The sequence below is a fragment of the Struthio camelus genome, chromosome 3 (assembly GCF_040807025.1).
Source record: "Struthio camelus isolate bStrCam1 chromosome 3, bStrCam1.hap1, whole genome shotgun sequence".
NCBI lineage: Eukaryota > Metazoa > Chordata > Aves > Struthioniformes > Struthionidae > Struthio > Struthio camelus.
In genome coordinates this window covers 95,019,944-95,045,175 of record NC_090944.1, presented here as the reverse complement: position 1 = coordinate 95,045,175, position 25,232 = coordinate 95,019,944, and the positions used below count along the sequence as shown (strand labels likewise).

At 39.4% G+C, this 25,232-nt stretch overlaps 1 protein-coding gene across 4 annotated transcripts in view; it reads right to left on the bottom strand.

Annotated features, from left to right (window-relative positions):
* Positions 1 to 25,232, bottom strand: part of ACTN2 (actinin alpha 2) — an 83,402-nt gene that overhangs the window by 20,389 nt on the left and 37,781 nt on the right. For 2 of the 4 annotated variants that reach the window (XM_068939239.1, XM_068939240.1), the window contains exons 3-12: positions 24,613 to 24,732; positions 17,987 to 18,073; positions 16,732 to 16,819; positions 14,854 to 14,932; positions 11,089 to 11,170; positions 7,672 to 7,757; positions 6,056 to 6,148; positions 4,686 to 4,916; positions 3,397 to 3,544; positions 1,598 to 1,748 (exon numbers count right to left, since the gene is read on the bottom strand). In XM_068939239.1, coding sequence (XP_068795340.1) covers positions 1,598 to 1,748; positions 3,397 to 3,544; positions 4,686 to 4,916; positions 6,056 to 6,148; positions 7,672 to 7,757; positions 11,089 to 11,170; positions 14,854 to 14,932; positions 16,732 to 16,819; positions 17,987 to 18,073; positions 24,613 to 24,732 — 1,165 coding nt within the window. Of the gene's footprint in view, positions 1 to 1,597; positions 1,749 to 3,396; positions 3,545 to 4,685; positions 4,917 to 6,055; positions 6,149 to 7,671; positions 7,758 to 8,929; positions 9,016 to 11,088; positions 11,171 to 14,853; positions 14,933 to 16,731; positions 16,820 to 17,986; positions 18,074 to 24,612; positions 24,733 to 25,232 lie in introns of all 4 variants that reach the window. The other 2 variants (XM_068939241.1, XM_068939242.1) reach the window with 1 other exon arrangement.

Genomic DNA, 25,232 nt, shown 5'->3' with positions numbered 1-25,232 from the left:
ATTCTGCCCACTGTGCTCTACTTATCCTCCTTTAAATAAACTTGAAAAACAAAGGATTTTTTTCCAGATCCATTTTTATGACATCGCTTCTGTATGTGCTGCTGCTATCAGGTGCGAACTACATGTTTAGATAGGTCTTTGATTTTTAAATTGTTAATGAATTTGGAGCTGTTTATGAGTTACAGTCCTTTACAAAGTGAAAAGAAAACATTTTTTAACACTTGCTTTTTGAGTAGTAACTGTTTTGGCCACTTAAGAAGTTGAGAAGCTGAAACTTGGAAAGTTGACGGAGGAAGCCGGGGTAAGGATCTGAGAGTATCTTTATGTTGGCTGTTTTGATCACTAACGCGCATTTGTTTCTTTTGACTTTACAGATGTAGATTGTAGATTTATACTGCAGGTGAGCAATGAACTTCAGTATGTGCCAAATGTCAAGATCAGGAATAGTGCCACCGATTTGCAGGACAAAAACCATGCAATTGACTAGAGCAGATTATAAAATCAAATGTGCTTAACTCGGTTCCACAGCAAGATTACTTTACCAGAACTGGTATATAACAGCAAAGCCTGTCAGCGTGAGCAGAGCTGTACTGACAAAACTGTGCTTCACAACTGTGAAATAACAACCACTGCTCCCTAATAACAAAGCAAGTTCTGCCGATAAAAACAGAGCTTTGCCAGAGTAACCACAGCAACACAGGACGTCTGCTGCTGTAAGAGCATCAGTCAGGAACTTCAGCTCTTCACATCCTTAACCCACCCAGCTGATTTCAGTGGTACAGACCATAGCCTAAATGTGTTGTAGAACTGTTCTCAGCTTTGTCTGTGTTTTCTTTGGGTATAGTGTGTTGAATGAACAAGTGTTGGTCCTATGACTAAGTTGCTAGAGCTGTGGGTGAAAATTCTTGCTTTCCTACAGCTGGCTTGTGTAACCTTGAGCAAGTCATTTAGCCTCCACACGCCCCACTGCCCCTTCTGTAAAATGGAGACAACGGCAATTCCCAATATCAAAGGGAGATATTGTGAAAATAGTTATATCAGAACCAATAAAATCTTCGGACTCTTCTTACTGGAATATAAAAGTGTAGTATATGACTCATTACCTATAGAGAGGATAATTTGGGGATGTGAACCTTTTGAGATGGCCTATATACTTGTGGGAAAATACTTGAATTTAAAGTGAAAATGCTTGATCTGTAATTTGTCTAGGTCACGTGAAATTGTTTTCTAAGGTGAACAACTCACAGTCAGTGCCTCTCAGCAGACCATATGGACCAAGAAATAAACACCTCCAGCGTTCCTATTACAACACGCAATTTACTCATCAGTAGAGCTAATACTAAAAGCTCACTGTTAAGTCAATTTAGAAATGTCTGTTTTCAAGTAATTGTTGTCAGTTTAATACAGTTTAATATCTGTATTTGACTGGAGTTTGGGAGAAGAGAAGGGGAAGGTCTCAGTGACCAGCTCAGATAATATACTTATGAAGCTATCTCTGGAATTCTTACACTGGTACCTATGACACTATCGAATTCACTGGAAAGAGTTTATCACAAAGTTAAATGTCAGCAGCTGCAAGCCTTTAAATGGAACATACTTCAGCTCCTGGGCAATGGCAGCGATCTGTTCCACCCTGTCCTGGTGAGCAGCCAAATCACTCTCAAAAGCTTCATGTTTCCTCAACATAGCGCGAACTTCTGTCAGAGAAGCAGATTCATAATCCTTCTGAAGTAAGATCTGCTCTTTGCCTGAAAGGAGGAATTAAAATATTAGTAATTTTTTTACTAATTTATTAATTAGAACAATTGCAAATTTAGTCAATTCTTTTAACTAAGGCATGGTCCCTATCACACTGGGATGAAATCCTGACCCCGCTGAAACCAGTGACTAATGGTCTGCGCAACAGTTTTGGTTAGGAATATATATTTTTCAAAGACCTTTCAACAATTCCTTTATTCTTGCACAGGATGGTTATATTGGCCTCAAACAGCTAGTATTAGACTGCTTGAGAAAGTGGTGTACTGGCATAAAAATGGTGTATTGGCAAAAACTGGAGCTCTAGGCTATTCTGGTGAGTCTTTTGTAGTGCATTCCTGATTCATGAAACCAGAAATCACACTGCTATGCTCAGCTTCACTCTTATTAATGATCTATTATTCTTTTTCATATCGTGCCTTCAATTCATTATTCATTTCAGCACTTCCCCCAAAAAGTTAAGATTGAGATGTGTGGTTGTCTTTTGCAACAATTACTGAATTTAAAGTGGAAAATGCCAACCTAGTTACAAAGGGCTAGAGAAGTAAACAGAGAAAATCAGAAACTGAGGAATTACTCCTCAGTAACTCCTGTGTTGGATGACTCTATCTATAGAGAAAGCTCCTTCAACCGGAGCTTGCCACATGGCATTACACAGATCTGCAGATTCTAAAGCCAGAAGGGACTATTGTTTCACTTGTTATGTATCAGCTTTTATTAGGTTTTCCCTGCAAAACAGCCACAACATGTCACCATGAGTAGTATATGCTTAGAAAATAGGCTCTCAGGGCTGAAAAGCACCGTAGTTTTGCTTCTAGTATCTGCTTGGCAGCCATTTACCGCTTTGTACGCTTCCAACAACTGCGTTATGGGACGGACTCTGTGGTTTACTTGCACCGTGTGCAGAGATTCTAGATGGCAAAGCCTAGGATTGAGAGCGTGGCAGAAGTGGGAAAACTGTTGTCACGGCAAACAATATGATGATAGAACAGATCTATGTTTTATGGTCCCCAACATACTTTCTGCCGGTGCTGTAAAATATGCAGTCCCGTAGCTGTTATAAGTACACATAAGGTTAGGCTACCATTAAAATACAGGACTATAACTGGGGCGTAATCCAGAGCATAGAGCACAGCAGAAATGAGTCCATTATCACGTAGTTTATGTAGACGATTCAAAGCCATCATGATGATCAAATGACCATCAACTCAAAATCACTCTCTTAATTTAATGTTTGACCAGCCACAGAGTCCAATTCATTTTCTGAGTTGAAGCTTCAGCTGGAAAACAGGATCTCTGTCCTCAGTGCATTTGTGGTTGGACTGCTGGTGTGCAAACGTATAGGAATGCATTAACAGTGACAGCCTTTATTCAAATGGTGGTGGATACTCCCGTTAAATGTTAGCCATGACCTTGATGGAAAAGATTACGATTTTTACAGTTAAAATTAATTAGCAACACACCTACAAGTTAGGATCATGACTGTAGCCAATAACACCTGAAATGTATCTGTTACTACTTTAGGTTTCTAAAACTGTCCACAGTGCTTACCAGTTAGTTTCTGGCTAGCAAGTACGCAGTGTTGTCAGTTCAGTTTTGAACATTAAAAATTCAAAAATGTTCAAAGCCACCTATGCTCACCATATGCCCAGTGTTCATGAGTGGAAGCCTTCTGCCTGAATTTCTCAGCCAAGTGTTCAAGTCTTTCCAATCTTCGTATTTCATTCAGCAGCCACTCTTCATAGCCTTTCTCAGCTTGCTCAAGTCTCTGCCAAGCACCAGCAATATCCTGTGAGGAGAATGCATGGGAGAGAAGGGATGAAACTATAACCTCTTCCTAACCAAATTTGTAAATTTGTGATTCATTTATAACTTTGTTCCAAAATGGAAGTTAGGTCCATATTTTTTTTAAAATCACAGAATCATATAAATGTTGCTTCTGAGTAACGTCTGGAAGTCATGTAGTCTAAACTTCTCCTGGAAGCATCCTGTTCAGGTGTGTAGGTTTAGGTGTTAGCATCCATGAAGGAAACCCTTACATAAATGGCTTTCAAGCACAGCTCCCTGTTCAGTGTTACTTCCTATTTTGCAAAGTATGTTATTTTATGAAGGGCATGTCCGTATCAGAATAAATGTGTTTTGCTCTCAGAAGTTAAAAATAACAAAACAATTATTATCAAGTGGGATTCAGCGTTTGTTTTATCTGGAATACAAATTCATTTCACTTTCTGTGGTGCACATAATGTTTTGTGAGATTCCACAGAAACTCTAAGACATCAGTAGTAAACTGAACTGACAGGCACCTTATTTTCTGAGTATGGAGAGTGAATAATGGTAGTCACCCTTTTCAGGTAGTGCAACTGTCTATTTATCAAACGTGAGCAACCAAAATGCAATGCTAGAACAGAGCTCATAAGAACAGGTTTGCTATATTTCACAGGAAGTGTTTTGACCCACAGTCAACTCACAATATTTAGCAACAGATGAGAATTCTTAGTACAAACTGTTCTTATCTTCAGAGACATAAGTAAAGATCCAATGGAATTTTAAAAAGTAGAAAAAGCGCAGAAACATACATAGATCCCTGTCTGTTTCTCTAAGTCTGGTGAATAAAATGTCACAGAAACCAGTGTGAGTTTTTCTTAAATAAACAACAGCATTTGCCCTCACTGATAGAGAAGTATTGGTAACACTCCCAAAGGAGGGTCTGTATTTTCTCAAGTCTCAAGACAATTTGCTACCAGAGAAAGCCTTAAAAGAGGCAAGATTTCGAGAATGAAAGGGAATGTATAAAAAGAATGGTTTGATAAAGTGCAACAAAATGAAGTTTTTGAAGATGATTTAGAATGGCAATTCCATCCTTCATATTGAAATGTTCATGAGAATATTGACTTAAAGGAGAAGGGAATATTGGTCCTTCTTTTACTTACTGAAACCATTTTCCCCTCTGATGGCATGAAAGCTGGCCGATTGCTGATCCTCAGTTTTGTCTGCAGGGTGTTGAAATTGATCTCCAGCTGACATTTTTCCTGCACTTTGGGAGGTTTATGTTTGCGGCGGTAGTCTCGGAAATCCTCTAATTTCTTCTGCATGGCCTGCATTGTTTTTTCTGGAGTCCTGTTTTCCAGCCAAGGAATTGTCCGGCGAATCCATTCTAAAAGCTGTCAAACCCACACAAACAATTGAAATAAAGGCAATGCAAGAGCAACCAATGAAGATAATACTGAATGCACAAACCTCAATCATTTCTGCTCCTTCTTATTTTTATTGCGTTCAGTTGGTATCAATGCCCTAATGGCAGCACAAGATTTTCAAAAGAAGCGAACAATAGCATGGGATACCTTAATTTTTTTTTCCTAATTTGCCCGAATTAAAGTATGCCTAGAATTAAGATATTTCTAGAGATGCCCTGATTTTCAAAAAGCGCTGACACACATGTAAGCTGTCTCTACCTAAATCACTGGCAACTTTCAAAAGTGTTGGTCTTGATGTCTCAAGCAGTCATAGTTACGAGATAAGGACAGACACTGGTCAAGTAACTCAGGTCACATGTAAGTCCACTCAGAAGTTTGTTGGTACTGATGTAGCACTACTGCTCTCTGTGTATAGGAATATTGGTATGTATTTACAAGTTTGTGCATTATACACACAAGGCAGCTCTCACTTCTCCTTTACACATCTGCAGTCCTCACTTAGCAAATTTGCAATTTACCAAGAAAGGATAGGAAGCACTGACCCAGTAAATCTGCAATATACTTAGGGAAACAAATTCATATCACTTGTGTTTTAAAGAACCGGCAGTATTCTGGTAAAATTTAATCAGAGGCAATAATGAGGACAATATCTCTCCTTCTCTGTTCACTGACTGTGTACATAGGTGCCCTGTGAATAGCCTGAGACACCCTTTCTAAGTGTGCCTTGCAGTACCAAAAGCCAATAGGTATGCTTAGACTGACAGGGTCCTGCATGCTGCATACGTGGTAAATTAGGTGGGCTATCCTTGGACACTACACAGATGGCAAGCCTAGTGTTGGAGCAGACAGTCCAGGACAGTCTTCAAAACACCCCTGCTGGCACACTAAAGAGACTGAGTGACCTGCTGGAGGTCACATCGGAAGTTTTTGGCAAAGGAGTGACCTGAACCTTGGGGTCTTGGGCAACTGAGTTTTGTATCCTACCACTGTGAGATTCACCTTCAGGGTATTTTCACTTTGCGGTCTTGCAGATAGTGCAGGAATCTTTCACCTTGCATGTTTTATTAATGTAACTGTCACTGTGTAACGGATACAGCTGTCTTTACCTCACTTGCTAGTCTCTCATATTCTTCCATCAACCTCTCATTTTCTTGATTCACAGCAAGCACCTTACAGATCCGATTAGCTGCAGTCTCAGCCTATAAAACACAGCAAATAAACAGGACGAATTCATAATCACATTCTAAAACCGGTACAGGCTTGGAGAAAGAGACAGAATGTGGCTGCTGCAAACAAAAGTCACACTGTTCTATAGTTGTTGATCTGTGCTCGTAAATGACTCAAATATACCTTTGTCCACCTTAGAATTGGTGGGGCAAAGTCTGTACTGAGAAACTCCAGTGGCCTGAATGAGGCACAGATCGGCACAGAAGTCACTTTGTTGTACAAGAGGGAATTTCACTCTACCATTACAGTTGTCTAATAAATCACTTGCAAAGCAGCTAAGGACATTCTTCAAGTTATTTTATTAGGTTATTTTTTTTTAAAATCACACAAGAAACATATTAGGTTTGTTAGCCACACTGGAAAGACACCCCCTGTGATTTAGGAGTCCCATACCACTCCGTATCTGTACATCATATGCACATCTACCCTTGAGGATGCATGCAGCTCAACCACTGACAGCAACCCTTTTTGTGCCTCCTGCCAAATTTATTTGCGAAAGCACTGTTGCTCTGCCATATTTAAAATTGACACTAATGGTTTGACATCACAGATCTGTACTTTCATACAAATAGTAGTCTGGAATAAATCCAGTGGAATAAAAAAAAAAATCTATGTAGACTGCTGCGTTACAGAGGATATTTGGAATCTCTCTTTTGCATTAATAACAAGAATTAACAGCACTAACATAGCTGTTTGAGACAAAGGAGAACCTGCATATACAGAAGGAGGAGGGTGCAACAATATGTAGCTGTGCTGTGGTAAGGTGTAGGAGGCCTACCAGATGGGAAGAGAAATTAAATCCTGAGGATGGAGGCAAAATATCAGTTACTTTACGGCATTTATATTTTCATATAAGTTCGGTTGTGTCCGTTTGTAGATTACAAATATATGAAGCAGCAGAGAGGGAAATGTGATTTTTTAAGTGAGAAACCCATCCAGTATGACAGATTTGCTGCTGATGTTCTTGACACTTCTACTAGCTCTCTACTCCACAAATCATTCTGTTGGTTTCATTGGGAACCAGGCACCAACACTGTTTAGACATTTTACGTGCCTCTCGGCATCTTTAGGCATCTTTAGGCATCTTTGAAAATCTAGCCATAAACCATTACTCAGCACGAGCAAGGCTAGTATAGTCTCACTCTCCAAAGGTCAAACATTCTTCTACGCAGAGAAAGTAAGAGAATATTTTTTGATGCAGCAACAAATACAGAATCTTCAAATACAGTTTTCCTGAAATAGCCTTCACAATCACCAAATAAGGACACCCAAAATTAAAAATTCTGACAGGAAGCAGTAATGCTTATTGGAATAAAAATGTTCAACTTGCTACACAACATTTAACTAAATCAGATTCAAGTGCTGGTTAAAAAAAAGTACTCGCAATTGTTAATTAAAACCACAAAGTACTAAATTAGGGTTTTTCAATAAGCTAGTGGAAATGTGAAACAACCAGTCAAAAACACAGCAACCTGAAGGGACAGTTGAATAATACCTGCTCTGCTCCAGCAAAAGCATGGTAGAAGCAGGACACATATGTCATGATAGCTCTCTCATCAGGTTTGGGAGTGTTCACAATATCTACAAGGGGGAGGGAGAAATGAAAACAAAACAAAAAATCGAGGAGTAGAAAACAGGATGAATAAATGAAAGCACAATACAGTTGTCATTCTGATTGTTTTATTGCCCATAGATAGCTCTGTACTCTAGAAACTATGCAAAGCTGTAATAAATTGTTAGACTGATTGGTGCTGGCAGAAAAAAAACATACCCTAGAAATGCAGCATGAGCTGTTATGGAAAGGTCGAATTTTTTTAATGGGCCTGATTATGCAGAACAGGGGGAATACCCTTAATTTCACCAGGACTATCTGCCTAAGAATTGTTCACAGAACCATGGCTTGTTCGCAGGAGTAAGCATGACTACCGGTTGTTGCATGGCACCCATACCTCTGGTGATTTAGAATACTTTTTTTTGACTAAGGCATAGGAAAAATAGGCTACATTTTGATCTGAGATGTTCTCTGGAAGTTGCATGTGGATTAGTTATTACCTTAGCATTATATATCAGTACTCTTGATTTTACTAATACCTGAAGTATGTCCAGTTCTGTAAACTGCCTTGCTTTCTTGTGCTTCTTTTCATTAGAACATGACTCCAGAGCTCCTCTGAGAAGTCTGAATATGTTTGTACGTCTACATTGCATGTTAGCAATGTTTTACGTTGCTGTTTGTACTTACCATTAAGCATTTAACATTTTAAAAACAATCCTGAAAGCATAAGAGAAGGGTTCATTTTCTGAGCATCTGTTATGACAATTTTGACATCTGTAGCAGGCATAATATCCAGCAGGGAGAGAAAGACGGCATTCTGTTACTGAAATTGTTTTTTCACTGCGAGCTTATTTTCATTTTGCATTTTAAAAGGTGCTTCGAAGCAGTGCACAGAAGTTCAATTTAAGAGAACAGGGTCCTCTATCCAGTTCAGTAGCCAGCCGTTGAAAACCTACTGGATATTATTAGCAAATCTATACAGAAGATGAAACAGGAAGGTTTGCTTCTACAGACAAATGGGTAGACTACTGCTGCTCTATAGAGACAGTGGCTCACAGAGAAAATCAGGCAACAGGGAATGAGCTGAACTTTAAGATGCTATCCTAGGAACTAGTGAGGAAAAGATCAGAAGAGGAAAACTGCTGAAAGAAACAACACAGAAGGTGAAGGGTGAGATCTGATCCATGTTCTACAACCTCACCTTCTGAGCACCAGCAAATGCATGGTAGTAACAGGAAACATAAGTCATAATGGCTCTTTCATCAGGTCTGGCAGTGTTTACTACATCTGTGTAGAGAGAAGAGGGTTAACTGCTCAGAAATTCTAACACGGTACTTCCATCAGATTATGCTGATGATGCCACCTCAGTGCTGCAAGGATTAAAAATACCATCATTCAGCTTGCATTTGTTTACTGATATCAATGCAAAGCTACCTAAGGTTTAAGAATCAATAAATGGAAAAGAAATGCTAAAGCATCTGAAGACAGAGACTGCACAGAAGGGTATTGCTATGTTCTGGTTTTGTGGAAATTTCCAGAGCAGATGGCATGGCTGGCAGATCTACTGGGTTCAGTGTCACTGTCACTCCCGAGCAACTTCATCTAAAGCACTAGTATTATTCCAGAGTTAACCATGGCTACTGACAGTCACAAAATAGGAGGGCCTATGGTGTGCATTAGCACTGGGTCCCTGTGACTGACAAAGAACTGACACATATCGGAAACCTTAAGAACATGTACTCCTGCAGTCCAAGAATAAATTCTGTGCTAAGAAAAGTTTGGATAGTAACAGTCGTGCAATCCTTTAGCCAGACTGTCTTTTAAGTTAATAGCATAAATCATAGAAAAGTTTAGCTTGTCTAGTGGATAGTTTTGTCCCTATTATGAGACGAAATATTACGAGCATAGAGAGAGTGTGATTGAAGTGTGGGTGCAATGGTAAAAATTGATTCTTTTAGTACTTCAACAGACAAAGCAGAAAAGCTGCCAGTGTAGGAGCTGGAAGATGACGGTGTGAAAATATCCAGGGATGAGGTGACAATTTCTAATATTAACCAAGAGATCTTCTAACTTCAGAGCCAATGTATTTACTGATTTTGCATCTACTTCACATAGCTGTGAACAAACCTTTGAAAAGTGTCTACTGAGATTACAGTTACATTAAAAAGTGATGGTAAATACTTAGAGAGTGTCAGAAGAAGCAAGATTTCATTCCCCCCTCAAACCTGCCAAGAGAGAGATAGGAAAGTAAAGGCTACAATATGCATGAAATCTGGTGAAAAAAAGGTTTCTTAAATTGTGTGTGAAGAGAAAAAATGAAGGAAAGGAGAATGATAGCAGGAGCTGTCCAATGGCAAGGAGGTAGCACATCTGTTAATTCCTTGCACAGTATTTTAGAGTAAACCGATTAAGTGCTGCTTGAAAGTGGAATCACATTTCCAAAAATGAAAACGACTAGTTTGAAGCATGGAAGTGAAACCAAGAAACGACCTGGATTTTCAAAAGCATCCTGTGGTGGCTTAACTGTCCTACCAAAGTCTTCAAGGGGAGCAGACAAGGTGAGTTTGAATGCTTTGGATAATTCCTCTCTTATCAATGCTCTACTGACAAGCCACCAGACCAGAGTTTGCATAGAGAAGAATGCTTTGCACTGATGTAGGCCAATTCCAGTATTTTTATGCCATTCTTGCCTGGAGTACAAAAGGTTGTCTGCCTTGAAGAAGTTCGGGAAATTTTAATAAATACTTCCCTGTTATTTTTAGACAAACTCGAAAGATTATTGGAGGAACCAGACATGAAACTATTTGATAAAACTGATCACTGGCAAGAGGTTTACAATTAAAACAAAATGAAAAAAAATAATTCCCTCAACCTAGCTCTCTCTCATAGAAGGTGTGTTATTAGTAGCATATTTTGGAAGGTCTATACTACCATTTGTCTTTCCAACTCCTTCATTTCAACATTAAAAAAGTGAATATGCTCTAAGCTACCAACAGTTGCATTTCCCTTTATTAGGCTTAGACTTTAAGTTCCTCAAGACAGAGAGAGCTTTTGATGCTGCGTTTGTACCTGAACTGCCACACTGGGGCCATGTGCTGAGGTTAGAGCCCAAAGTGCTGTAACAAATGTAAACAATAACAAAGAATAAGGAACGAAGGAAAAAGTAAGTGGAATTATCCAGTACATGGGCAACAAGAAGGAAAAGATTGTTTGACAAAGACACAGATGGGTGAGATTGCTCCATGAGGGTTCATGTAAAAGGAACGTTGAAAAATGTGCTAGACACAAAGCAACGGAAGTTTAACACCTCCTAAAAAAGTGTTATGAATGACAGAAACTTAGGTAACATATAGCTCTTACCTTCTGCATCCAACATCTTAGGGATATCCAAATGCTTTTCAGCGATTTCCATGGCAAGATTGATATTTCCTATGGGGTCATCCTGCATTAAAAAAGAGAATGTAACCAGTCCAACACAGAGGTCTTGCTTGAAGCAAGACCACTACAGTAGCTACATTAAAACTTACGCAGCCTGACCCAAAGCATAGGCTTTGTAAACTGGAGTCACAACTGCTGCTCTCAAAAAGCAGAGTGCAGGTATATGAACTTTTGGTCTATCCATTGCTGTACTTTCAGAAGAAATCATTAATAAGATACTGTGTGCCACTAGGACTCCACTGCAAATTTATTTGGGTGGGGGACATAGATAACACATGCAGCGTACACTCATACAGTGCTCATTCTGAGTCAAGACCACTGGTCCGGTAGGCTGTGCTGGATTGTTCCATCACAAAATTGGTCCTGCATGTTTTTATACATACACTATTTTAAAGTTATATGACTTCTACTGCGCTAACAAGCTCTCAGCCGGTCAGGGGCATGCATGAGAACAAGCAAGCACAGACAGAAAAACAGTTATTCAGAAGGAGCAAAATTTCCCACTTTTGGCTTGGACCACCAAATCTACAGCATATCTATAACTTGAATTGTAGCGCTGTTGAAAAACAAGAACGCCCTCTGGTTTTGAGGTTTCGATTATGGTTTTCGAAGGAAAAGGAAAGGGAGCAGTGAGCACAACTCAGGCCCAAATAGCACACATTTCATGTTTTACCTTACAGACAGCTATTGCTGACAGGGAAAATCTGTGTCAGATTAGGGTTGCTCTTAAGGCAACCTTTCCATATCTACTTAGAGTCTTCAGTTTTTGAAGAAGAGTAAAACACCCCACGTGAAATGGCAGTTCATGCCATTAACGCTACTATCATTTTCAAGTATTCACAAACTGCTAAATGAACACAGACTCTCTGAACAATGCCAATGTCTGCAGAGACAATTGAGGAAAACAGGACACAGAAGAGCCAAGTTAGAGAACGTGAATGGGAATCTGGATGGGAACCAGAAAAAGGTTAACACGTTTTCTGTACGGAATTTCCCAGGCCTCCATTTGAATACAAACACTTCCTACAGGAGGATCTTATCTTGAGCGTTCTTCTGTGGTTGCTTTGCGCTGAACTTAGTAAGACTACTTACTATGGAATTAGAGCAATGATTTAAGTTTTACAGAAGTCTGTTCTTCATGCACGTCCATTTACTTGGTATCAGTATCTGTTTACTGTAGATTATACATAGATTTTCAGATCATAAGTAGCAATGCCCATAGCATATCTTTCTATAAACATAGCATACTAACATATAAATTGTGTTCTGAAGAAGAGTTTGCATTTTGAGACCTAACAATTTGGGTATAATAGAATAGGTACAACAGAATAATAGAACAGAATTTGGGTATAATAGAATAACCATCAATTCTCATTCTATCATCATTTAGCAGTTTTGTTCATCACATAAAATAAAAGGAACTTAAAATGGGGACAATATAAACTTATTTTTGCTATCACACAGGAGATACCGCGTGTAATAAAACATTTACTAAATGTGTCTACAAAAACTCTTAGTGAAATTAAATGGGCAAAAGCACTAAATCTAAGAGAGACCTACTGACTAGATTAAAACACTTTGCTCACAGACGAGTGATGGGCACCTCCTATTTGTGTACTTGGTAATAAGTCCATGAGTAAGCAGTGCTCCACCGGGAAAGGATTTGTTTAAAATCACATCAGCTTCTGAATAACTGGAGATCTCCATCACCCATCCTTTTAAACAAAACTATAAGCCACAGTAACTGAAAATCTCTGCTATTGCTAAAGAAATACCTCATCTAACTTGTCATAGTCAAGAAGATCAGGCCTGTGTCTATGGATAAGGGCGTTGAAAGCAAGGCCACCTTTCCAGCTATAAGTTCACACAAAACACATTGGTGAGAAGAAGAAAAAACAGCGTGCAGAGGACAGCAAACTAAGAAACAAGACACGAAGACAGTTGTTAGTACAACCAAAATGAGTAGTCAATCAAACACAGCCAGGCCAGAAAAGCAAGATCTATTTTAAGATGTTTCTGTATGTGCTTTACGTGCCACGGCTCAGCCTCAGTTTGAAACCTGACCTGCTTTTATTTTAAAAATCTCTAAGAGGGAAATAGCGATGCTGAAGCAGATCTACTCACGTTCTATTCCCTTTTTTTCAGCACACATAAATAGGATGGTTTTACTGTGAAGTTTTTTAGTACTGCGTACCACTTTCAAGGCACAAACTCAATCAAATTGACTTCTGTTTGTGCCACACTTGAGCATATTTACACAAAGAGACAGGTATCTTAGATACTCCATGGCTCTCTTTGGCCATAGGAAGGAATGCATACAGAATAAGAGACCAATCAAGTGTTAATGGCTAAGATTTTGTCCTGCAGTTCAGATTTGCAGTTGGGGTCTCTGCACTAAGAGTAAGGAGGGACTATCCAAACTGTACACCATGGCTGCAGAAAGTTGAAGAGCCAAAAGCTACTTCTCCTACTCCCCTCAGTAAAATAAGAAGGAAGAAGCTCCAAATGAACACTTTACAGCAGCCTAAATTAAACTTCTATGTGCTTAGGAATATATTCATTTGATTTTCATCACTGTGCACCTTAGCGGCTCCCGTATAAATTTTAAATATATATAAAGCAGATAAGGTTTTCAAATCATTTAATTTCATTCTGTCATTTTTCTCCCTGCTCAAAGGCTTTCCGATAACAGTCAATTCCACTGGTAAAATCAATGTGCCATGGAAGAGCAGGGAATGGAAAATGTAGTCTATGATTTATCACTCTCACCAATGAAAAGTAGCACTGAACAAATTAAAACCATGACTAAACTTTCTATTTTACCGGTGTTTAGGGGAGACTTCCAAATACATTCTAATTCCAGAGAACAGAAAATGGTATTTATGTACTGAGAGCTAATAAGAAATTACAATATTTGACTTTATTTTCTGGTTTTATTCTTCAGTAATGAAACTGAGAAATTCTGAGTTTATTACTTGCCTCTCACTCCTCCCTCTCAAGCCACAGGTATCTTTCAGAACTGAGATCGTGATCTGCATGTTGTGCCATAAGTAGCACATTGCAATACAACGGTTCTGTAATCCTCACGTGGTACTACCTAAGGAAGTTAGTGTATCAGTTTTGTTTGCACTTATCGGGGGTACAGGTAGAAGTGTAATCAAAAACAAAAGGAAAAAGTGATGAGGAATTTCATTGTGAATTTAATATATAAGCCTAGTATTAATTTATTGTGTGCTCCTGATTACCAAGGGTTGTGTTTGTTCTGAGGAATCTTATGATTAAACGTCACAATGAACCTGCTACTTTACTGCTTTGCAATCTACATGGTCATTTACACCAGATATAAACCAGGATGGACTGCACAGTATTATCAGCTGTGAATGGAGAATTCCAATGTATTTAACTTAATATCAATATTGTGCAGCATCAAAGACTTCATCAACTGCCTGACAGCCGAGGACCAGGTTAATTGCAATTAAATCCTGAAGCCATTGTAGTGGGAAGGAGAGAAGGACACGGGAGAGCCAAGGGGTCTCTTCTTCCAAATAACTGTTTCTGGAGGGAGCTTAGAAAGCCAGTCCGAATTAGTATGCACCCCTCAGCTTGTCCTTTAGCAAACATGCTAAGCAAACAGGAAGTGAGCCAAATCACTGCAGAACAGCATGCTGTACCGCCCAGACTGATGACCTTATTTAGTTTGGAGTAGTCAATAAGATCAGGTCGGTGTCTGTGGATAAGTGCACATAATCCAAGGCCATCTTTCCAGCTTTACAAGAAAAAATAGAATGGAAAAATATTAGTTAATAAAATCATGGCATTTTACACTTTTCTTCTTGCTCAAGGCTTAAAAGCAAGCAGGAACTCTCCTGTGAAATCCTGATAACTACGTTCCATCATCTCTGATCCCTTGTTTTCTGTTACTGTACTCCTTCTCCTACAGATAATCTATATGTACCTAAGCACTGCATAAAACTTTCTAGTTAGTGTACATTATGTAAAACAGTTCCTGATTTCAACTGCTTAATTTCTGCAAAGTTCCAGGACAGCTCAGAGTATATGTTCATCAATGAAAATGCGTAATACCGTTATAGCATGCCTGTGAAACAATAAAAGGAGAAAAAAAACTGCAGTTACTTGAACTTGCTTGTACAATTGACTTTTTCTGTATCACTTATTTCAGCCAATTTTAATGATACAACCGTGCTGTGCACACAGAAGTATAAAACTGTAAGTTCGCTCAGGTTATTTAAAACACTTTACACATATGAGTACCACTGAGCTCTGATACCTCAATGTGACTTCAGGTCTTAGTACCCACTGACATTGGAGGCAATAATAGGCAATGAAAGGAGCTATGGGTATCATCTATTTGGAAAGATTATGAGAGGTCCCTTTTAGCCAGAAGCATTTATTCTGAAAGATACTTTATGCACGTAGATCATTGGGACTGTAGGTTTGGGGTCTTATCCTGTGCATCAATTGTGTAATACTAAATTTGTTAGATTGTTAGACTCCCTGTCAGTGAGACTTCTGGGTAGATCATTCGAATAACAGATCATCTCCAATAAAAATGTCATATAACTAAGCAGAATATACATATATGATATAATATAAAATCTAGAAGGTACAATGCAATCAAAATGAGCACCAAACTAACAAGAAGCATTTTCCTTAAATGAAAAGGTATTGGCTAAGACGGTCTGGGACATCCCTTTGTAAAGTAGATCTGTAAGAGCTGATTAAAACATAAGCAAGGCTTTCCAAGCATTAATAAAGGTTCTTCTGTTCAAAATATTTTCCCTATACAGTGTATTAGAGCCAGCATATAGATACTAAAATACTAAGATTCTGATCTTGCAATTTACAGTGTTCCCTGTGCCTGTATAAAGCGCTACTGAAATACTTTTCTATATATTCAAGGAAAATACCATATAACAAATTTCAGATCTCTTAAAGACTCTATTGTGACTGTAAGTCAAACAAATTCTTTTTAGCTGTGTATGGATGTGTGAACTATATCATCTCTGTCACTACATGGAGAATCACCTGTAGCTGCTGCACATTAAGATCAAATTCAAAACGCTGTAACACAGAGCTTTTGCTGGAAATGCTATAAGGCGGCTGGGGCTTCCTATTTATATTTATGTTACAAAATCAAAAAGACTGATTTCTTGTAATGAGATATCTGCATGTTCATCACATCGATATTTTGCAGAGAACAGTCTATATCTACAGTAGCTGTCATTTGGAGTGGCATTTACTAAGTTACTACGCTGTGGTACTCAGACGTTCCCATATACCTGGGCCTCTAATAACGTAATATGTTTGTTCTGTGTGAGTGGGGATTTTTTTCTTTTCAATAGTAACTACAGAAGCCATGGTAAATAATCCAGAAGGCTAGGCAAAGTCAGACTCTGAAGACAGAGCAAAAGAATTTGAAGAAAAGTTTAGGTTAACAGTGAAGAGTGAAATGTTGCTCTCAGATATACCTACACAACTGTGGGAAAAATTTGACCCAAAATATTTTAGATTGCTTTTATTGCCCTTGAAATAATGGAAGTTTACCTAAGATGGAAATTCTGAATGTTCACATTTCTGTAAGGAGCAGTTTTTCTTTGACACCACAGCAGCAGCCCTTCTTTGGCAGAAGTCTCTGTAAAAGACACCAGGGAGTAAAAAAAGGAAAAATGTAAGAAGTGCTCAAGCTATCTTAAATGAGGTCAACCATCTGAAACTGGTTAGCATAAGCTAACATTTAATCCTAAAAGATACTCATGCAAATGGACTAATGGGGCTCCATGTGGACACAGAGGTCAGATGAACTGGAACAACTCTGGGACTGGAATATCAGCCTGCACAGTAATTCTCTGATACTAGAAGTTTAAAGAATTTTATTAGTTGCACAGCAGAATGTATACTCAAAGCAAAATACCTAATACAAATGTAACAGAATTAGGCATAAAAGATTATGCTGGTTCCTACTTGAAATAGGCTTGTGGTCTCGGTCCATTTGTTTACAGAAAGGTATAAATGCCAAAGAAACACCTTCGTCATCTGTACCCTGTGATCATCTGGATGTATGAATAAAGGACTGAAAAGATCAAAGAGATCGCAAGGTCCACAATTAATGTCCCCAAAATTATGGGCAAGACAGCATGCAAAGCTTGAACTGACTCTACTTTCACTGAAAATTGAAATTAGTTTCCAGAATTCTGAGACTTTTCACAACACAGGCCTGATTTAAAGAGTATTTTAACTATGACATACTTTTTGGAGCCAGTTACCAAGTGGAAGCTAAAAAACCCCAAAATTTCTTAAGAAGTGGACAAAACTAAGTAATTGATAAGTAGGAAGTGAAATACAATCAGATAATATGTGCAAAGAAGAAGAGAAATGAACAGGACTAAAAAAGCTGGAAATAGGACCACAGTACAGACTACAGCATAGTTTTGAGCCACCGAAGCTCAGAAACAGTCATGTTGTTTCTCTTTCTTTCTCTTTCTCTCTCTCTGAGAGAGAGGCCCAGAACCTCCCCATTTAGAAAGCTGACTCAAGGTCTCTGTCAGGATAAGGATAAGTTTTTCCTTTCAGAAACTGATTTTGTCACAAGGCAGGGAACTTGCAGTATCTTTTTCCATGAAAAATAATTAATTTTTATAATGCTCATCTCACTTTTGCACAATTCATGTGAAAAAAAACTTCAAGCAAAGGTTATTGTACAATTGTCAATAAAATTGTAAAATAATTTGTTAATTTTTAAGTGTTTATTCCAATTGGCATACTTTTTCCTAATCACTTAAGATAGGTACATTACTCTTACCTTCCACTGAAATATCCTGAATAGCAAAGCGAAGGATAATAGTCCAGATCATACCCAGCGTCATTTTCACATTGCCATCAACAATTTCTAAGGTGAAAAGAGAGGTATCAGAGAATTTTTAGAATGTGCTTCCTAAGTTTTCTCCTACTGAGTTTTCTCTTATTGAATATTTATATAGATAATATCATGTGTCTAATCCATTATATTTTCTGTATAATTCTTTATCCACATAGGGTTCATCTGGGTTCATTTTTCACCAAACTCATGCTTCTGCCACCTTGGCAGTAAGACCGAAGATTACTGACATTAGGGTCACCTCAGCACTTCCATGCTCAAAGGCTTCTGTACAGCTAGCTGTCACTGTGTCAAACCTTTACTTTTTAGGCTGAATTTTGTAGGCTGAGCCTGAGGGAAAATATATGTTGAAAGTTTGAACAATAGCAGCCTTGCTGTTTTCAAATGCAAAGGAACTGAAAAAATATGCTTTTTAACCAATATTTTAAGGAACTGCAAGTCAGCAGCTGTTTGAGGTAGAAGCTGAAAATCTGGCAGTAGCCATAAGAACTTTTAAATGACTTAGAAGTCTGCACTCCAGCTTAACCGATTTTTTAAATAAAATGACATCAGAAGTGCCTAATTCCCCAAATTCCCCTATATTATTTAGATACTTTCAAAAAATTTATTCACAGTGCCTAGCAAAGGCCAGAAATGCAGAACAGCTCAAGATACACAGCACCTCCTGAGACTAGGTTATGTGGCTTCCTGCCAAGTAGTTCTAAAAACATAGCCACAAGATTATAGTAGTCTTAGAGCTCTGATGCCAATGTACACTTATGCACCTTTAATATAAAATGGGATTTTTCACTTCTGTGGTTTGAACTTGTTTCAAGACTGTTTGCATTTACCCACAACAAAAGGTGCTAGGAAAGTGCTTTTCCCACCCCTGCTTGTACATATATGAGAGTCCCTTCCACAAGCCAAGTCAGAATCTAGTGCTCTTACATTGTCTATACTACTAACAGAGACACCACTTAAATTTTTCACAATAGTAACACCAAAAGAAATGTACTGCAAGATCACTTAAGGGTGGTGATTATGTTAAATCAATCTGAAAAGTATGATGAGAGACTCAGAAGAACATAGCATGACTATAAGGAGGAACAAACACTGGAAGGGGAGGAGAGGGGAGGATAAGATGAGAGAGGGGAACTGCCAGCTGCCTGTCCAGTCCACCCACAGCAGATGACCAACGGGGCAGGGAAGCCACCAGCTGTTCCTCAGCTCGAAAGCCGCCTCCAGCCTTCCTCAAGAAGTGCAGCAGCTGTGGCTGCCTGGGTGGCCCACTGGTGTTCGCCTGGGGAAGGAGCAAGGGGACCTGCCGCAGGAGGACTCGCCTCAATCCCATGTCAAACGCCAGCAGAGCTACCAGCAGAAAAGGCAATCACTCTGCTATTGAAAAGTTGCCTGAATCCAGGGGCAAGTTTTACAGAACAGATCAATTGCTGTTTGAGGACTTCAGATGATACATGTTAAATTGGAGTAGTATATGATACAAGCTGTCATTTGAACCTGTGGTATTAACACAGTGCACAATATAACACCCATTTCTAGTCTATACTTATTTTGGCCCTATAATAATCTAAGTTTCTTTATGAATGACTATTTCCCTGCTTTCCCCTTTGGATTCTACATTAATTTTCCAGAATTCTTACCTCACTTTTCCTACCTTCTTCCTCACTTTTCCATGCATTATTACTAATTGCCTCCGAAAGACCTCAAAGTCTCTTTAAATCTCAAAACTGAACTCCTTCAGCCAAAAAAGACCAAATAGCAATTAGGGCATGTAGCTGTGGATGTCTGATGTGTGGGTGTGGGTGTGCATAAATATATATATATATATATATATATGTGTGTGTGTGTGTGGGTGTGTGTGTGTGGGTGTGTATAAGAATGTCTTCAAATTTATAATAAACAAATTTAAATATTCAGGGGGTATTGCTGATTGTCAGGCAATCAATTCATGGATTTGCATAATCACTACATCGTTATTTTGATTTACATATTCATATGTACACACATAGAGTGAAAGAGCAAGAGAGGGAACTTTCTATGTTGTGCCTCCAGAAAATTTTCAAGCTATTTACCAGCTTCAATTTCTCATTATCTGTCACTAAAATAAGATACAAAATAGTCGTGTATGAAAGACAGGGGAAGATATCTAAACACAAGGAAAACAAAGCAGCTAAATGTTGAAAAGTATCAGTGATTTAAAAAAAAATATTGATTCATTCCTATAATTTTCCTCTATAGGCCAATAGAAGAAAGACTTTTTCATTATTTTCTTCGCATTGTCTGTTTGCTCTGGGAGGAATACAGGTTCTACGCCTCAGTTTAGTTCAAACCCTGACAATAGCAAAGCAATTGCCTTCTGGGGACAAAGGTCTTGCTGACCTGTAAGGGAAAGAGAGGGAATGGGAAACCATAAAAACTGCCTAAGGAAAAAGCTGAGCAGAGCAATGCAGTAAGGCCCCAAATGTTTTGCCTTTGTTTCCTATTCTGCTTTGATGTTAGGGTTTGGGGTGCTTTTTAATTTCTACCTTCCTATAGAAGATTCATAGATCATTTGGTCTTTGATATTTCTTCCCCTCCCAAGAAAAGCAATACAGAGGGTTTTCTATTAACAGGGTACTTATCTTTTGTGCTTCTCCATATCTCCGTTCATTTCATTCAGGATGCAATTACCTTGCAAATGCAGTAATTACCTTTTTTTTTTTTTTGATTCGGGAAAAACTTCAGCATCTTCTAGCCTGTGGATGACTCAGAAGGGCTACTTTTACTGCTTTAGCTTTAGCTTCTTGACTCTCCTTTCTCCAGTGGAGAGAAAGGCTCTCCCACAGGACAGATTGGAATAGCTAAACTGGGCTTCTGCTCAGAATCACTATTAAAGGTGATCATCTCTCTCCATCCACTCCACAGATAGCCCAAGGAAATCAGCCTCAGGACACTAGAGAGGACTTTAAAGAATACTCCTGGCCCCTTAAACATATTAAATTGAACTTTGTACTTATGTCCCACAGGAATCATGGTTTAATCTTTGTTTTGAGGCTCCAAAATACCTTTTCGATTGCTATCGCTGTAATAAAAATTTGCATTTAAATATGAATGAAAAGCAATTTGTTTTGCCTTTTGAGCACAAGTTGTTTTTATGTTATTTAGTTTGTGTACTGGGGACAGAACCATGAAAAGCTTTAATGCTTTTTAAAGTTTTTTCTCAAATAAAAACCCCAGCAGTGCTACTAATAATCATGTCCTAGCTTATATGCCGAAAATGGACAGAAAATTCAAAGTATTTGGAGGTGTGCTCTTCACCACTCGGAGTGTCAGATAATAAAACATGATCCTCAGCAGATGTAGATATAACATTTTCATGCTTTGGAAATTAAAAAGTATCCCAAGCATTGAGGTAACTCAGAGAATGCCAAAACAGATGGGTGCAGACAAGCCCACCCACCCCATGCTCATACACAGGGGTAGGGAGTTAAGGGTTAAGGATTCTGATGACAATACAAGCTTAAGGAGCCTATGCCCTGCCTCCTTGCAGGCAGAATCATTCTCATCTTCATGCTGCAGTGACTACCCAGTCAATAGTGCTGAGAAGCACAACAGAAGAAAAAACGTGTGGTGTGTTTTAAATTCAGACCAAGTTAGTGATCTAGTTCCCAGGGCAAGTACAGAAATACTTGTCAGCCCAAGCGACAGGGTTGAGCTGTTAAGTGTGGGGGCAAATATGCTGGACAAGGAAGCCCAAGGACTCTTTAAACAGGTACTGGTGCCAGAGGTGAAACTATACCCAGTCAGATGTGATACTACATAGCTGCATCAGCACAGCACTGTGCCTTAGACAACAAGTTTAGCAGAGGGGACATGGTAAACTAGCCAGGCACTAACTGTGTCTGGGCCAGAGCTGGCTTTATGCTCAGCCTGTTTAGAGTAGGGGTGGAAGGCACAGGAATCTCTCTACTCCTGCCCACATGGATGTAATCTAATGCGCGTTTGTAGCCATACTTGAGATAGTGCAATGTCGTATAATGACAGGTTCCTCCCTCTGTATAAGCTATGATAGTAACAGTTGATTTTGCTCCTGTGCTTCCATCCAAGAATTTAAAAGGGGTTTTAAATGCAAATGAATGAAGCTTTGCTTCTAATCCCCATATTTTACAAACCTAGAATGCCAGAAACAGGCAAGAAAGCCTGTAGCACAGCCAAGAACATCACCTTGATCTCCTGGCTTACTAAGGCCTGCTGTTAAATACAGGAAGAAATACATAGGGCATGGACAAACATCACCTTATAGCAACTGGCTGAGCAGTTGGAAGAGGTTACTGCCTCTAGCTGCTTGTCACTGCCTCCCTCTCAGAGGGAGTTACTATCATAACAGAGTGTGTAAGCACACACCAGTCACAGCCAAGGAGAGCAGCTGGGTTAGCTTTAACAGTTTTAATGGCTGATCTGAGCTATACCAGATGCTTTGCCTTCAGGTGATGTAGGGAGTGTTCCCATGCTGCTCCCCTGTCTGAACAGCCTGGCAGTAATGAGCAGTAAGCAGGGCAAAACGCAGGGGACTGGAGGGCAGAAAGCAGGCCTGCTCCTCTCTGCAGCAGAAAGGAGCTGCTGTATCTCAGCTTAAATGCTCCAGCCTTACCTGAAGAACCAATGTGTGAAAACACTAGCCTGCTATGCAAACTGTGGTCAAAGGGGAATGACTGCTGTGTTCCACAAGATTCCACTCCCTTTGCTATACTCTTGTTTCCTGTCAGGAAGCTTCAGAGCCTCAGCATGACAGCACAGAAATTACCATTTGTTTGCTCCATGCTGTGTACTGTCAGTATTTCTGTACCAGCTATTAAACAGGCTCCTCCACGTATAATGTTCAGTTCCATGCATAAACTGTCTCTTCAGTGCCCTCTGCTGTCTGTTTGAAACTCTGTAGCTCTCAGAATAGCCTTTATCTGCAGACATGTAGGATAGTTACACATTCTTCCATCGCACCTCATTTAATTGAGCAAGGGATCCACCTGCCAGACTCCCTGCAGGATGTCCCTTTCTGCACATCCGAAAAGCAGCAGAGCCCTTCTGAGATCTGGACTGCCTTGGGGAATCCCTGCCTCTTCCCTCTGGTGATATATTCCCCCAAAATGTCTCCGTTTATGTGTCTAAAGTTACAGGAGAAATTTGGACTCATGGACTGTTCAGTTCAGCCTAAAATGAATTAAGGATGATCTCAACCAGACACTCTGCCCTGAAAACATCCATTTCTTGGAAGTCTGGAACTCTGGATCTAGAAACTGATCCTATTTGGTGAACCACACTTGAAGAACCCACTGGGCTTGGTTAAACCGTCATGGAATCATCAGATACTGACAGATGTTTCCACTACTTCTACAGATGCCCACATCCCGCATAATGAATCTTCCTGCTCTTGTCACAATTACAGTAAGCTCCCTGAGATCAAGGTTTGGAAGCCAGAATAAAGGTGTATATAAGACTGAGGAAGTCAGATGGAAGGAAGGGAAGGCCCATAAATCCATCCATCTAGCAATCAATCAATTCATCTAGCAACGTGAGGGCAGAACACAGCTAAGGCTTCTCACTATGATACAGAAGTTAGAGCCACAGTTTTGCTCTAATGTCATGCTAGAGGCTGCCATGAAAATGGAGGACAAATCATTTAGGCTTGGGAATCAAAATTAGTTGGATATCACACCAGCCACATCACTTCTTTCTATGGTAATGGTTATGCAAAGCAGTGTGGAACTATCTTTGTGGACTAGCTAGTTCTAGGTAGACCTTTGTCCTTTTTAAACCATCATTTGAATCTCATGGGAGGCATAGCTTCACTTGCAGTGAGGAGGCCTGCCTCCTTTTGCTGGGAGCTTACATCTATTTAACTAGCCTACTGCAGATTTTTATTTAACTAACAGAACAACGGCACAGCAACAACAAAGTAATAACTTCAGTAAATAACATCCCAGCACACTTTCTTCATATGTTCAGTCTCTCACCAGCTGCCACAATTTCTTTTGATCGCTGCCTTAACTCCGCAGCTGAATTTTGGGAGCACAGCTGCATGCACACCCAGTTTCATAATAAAATGGGAGCAGGTCCCAGCCACCTGGCAGTGATGTCAGCCTTTATCTCCTAAATAATACCTCCTAAAGATAAAAAAAGACCCCAGGTTGGATAAAGTGCACCTTAGCACCCATCCTGATCTAAAAATGAATTATTTATTTTTAATAACATATAGGAGAAAGGTACAGCTCTGAAAGAAACCAAGGAAATGGAACGAAAACCCACTGAGACACTCACAGACATTTCAATTCAACGTTGGAAAGAAACTAATCTTAGAGTCTCCCTCAGCCCAGCCATACCCCATCCCTCTCCATGTGTCCACACGTTTCCAACTCTCCTCCTTTCACAGACATAAGATAGCCATCACTATTAAGAGATTTTTGAGCCACCCATGCGCCCATATATGAAGAACAGCCAGCACAAATTGGCCTGCGTCAGGCTTCTTTAAGACGTGAACGCTTATGACCTAAGGTGTACTGTCAAGCCCTCCAACATACCTTCTGCACCAATTGACACAAGTTTCACTCCTTTGCTGGCGATATAATCCAGAGCTTTGTTGACATTAGCAATTTTATGGAAGCGCATCTTTCCTCTGTCTGGTTTTGGTAGTCTTTCCCCTGCAGGATAACAAATGTAATGTATTTATTGTTACACATACAACGGTACAGACACCCAAGTGATTAGAACTCTTGAGTCAATGATGTGCCCTGAACCCTGTCTAAAAGTTAGCAGTTATTTTAGCAGGTATTTTTCTGAAAGAATGTCAAACGCCTTTGAAAAAAAACCCCAAAGAGCAAATTCAAATGCAGAATCGTCTGACTTAGATCTTTCTGATGAAACAGTAAAACTAGAATAAAATTGTTCTGTTTGCCCTAAACACCTGGAGGATATACATAAGCTTTCTGCTTATAGACTTCTGGATCACTACTACTGTCTGCCTCAGAGTAGCTAAATATTAAAAAGGCAGGATGTTCTCAGAACTCATCACCCTTACCTGCCTGACTGCAAAGAGAGACTAAATTCTACCCATCAGATTAGCATCCTTCCAGATCAATGGCTTTTAACAGAAAGCAGAACTAGTGCACAGGAGTGAGGAAGAAAGCTGTGCTGGGAAACA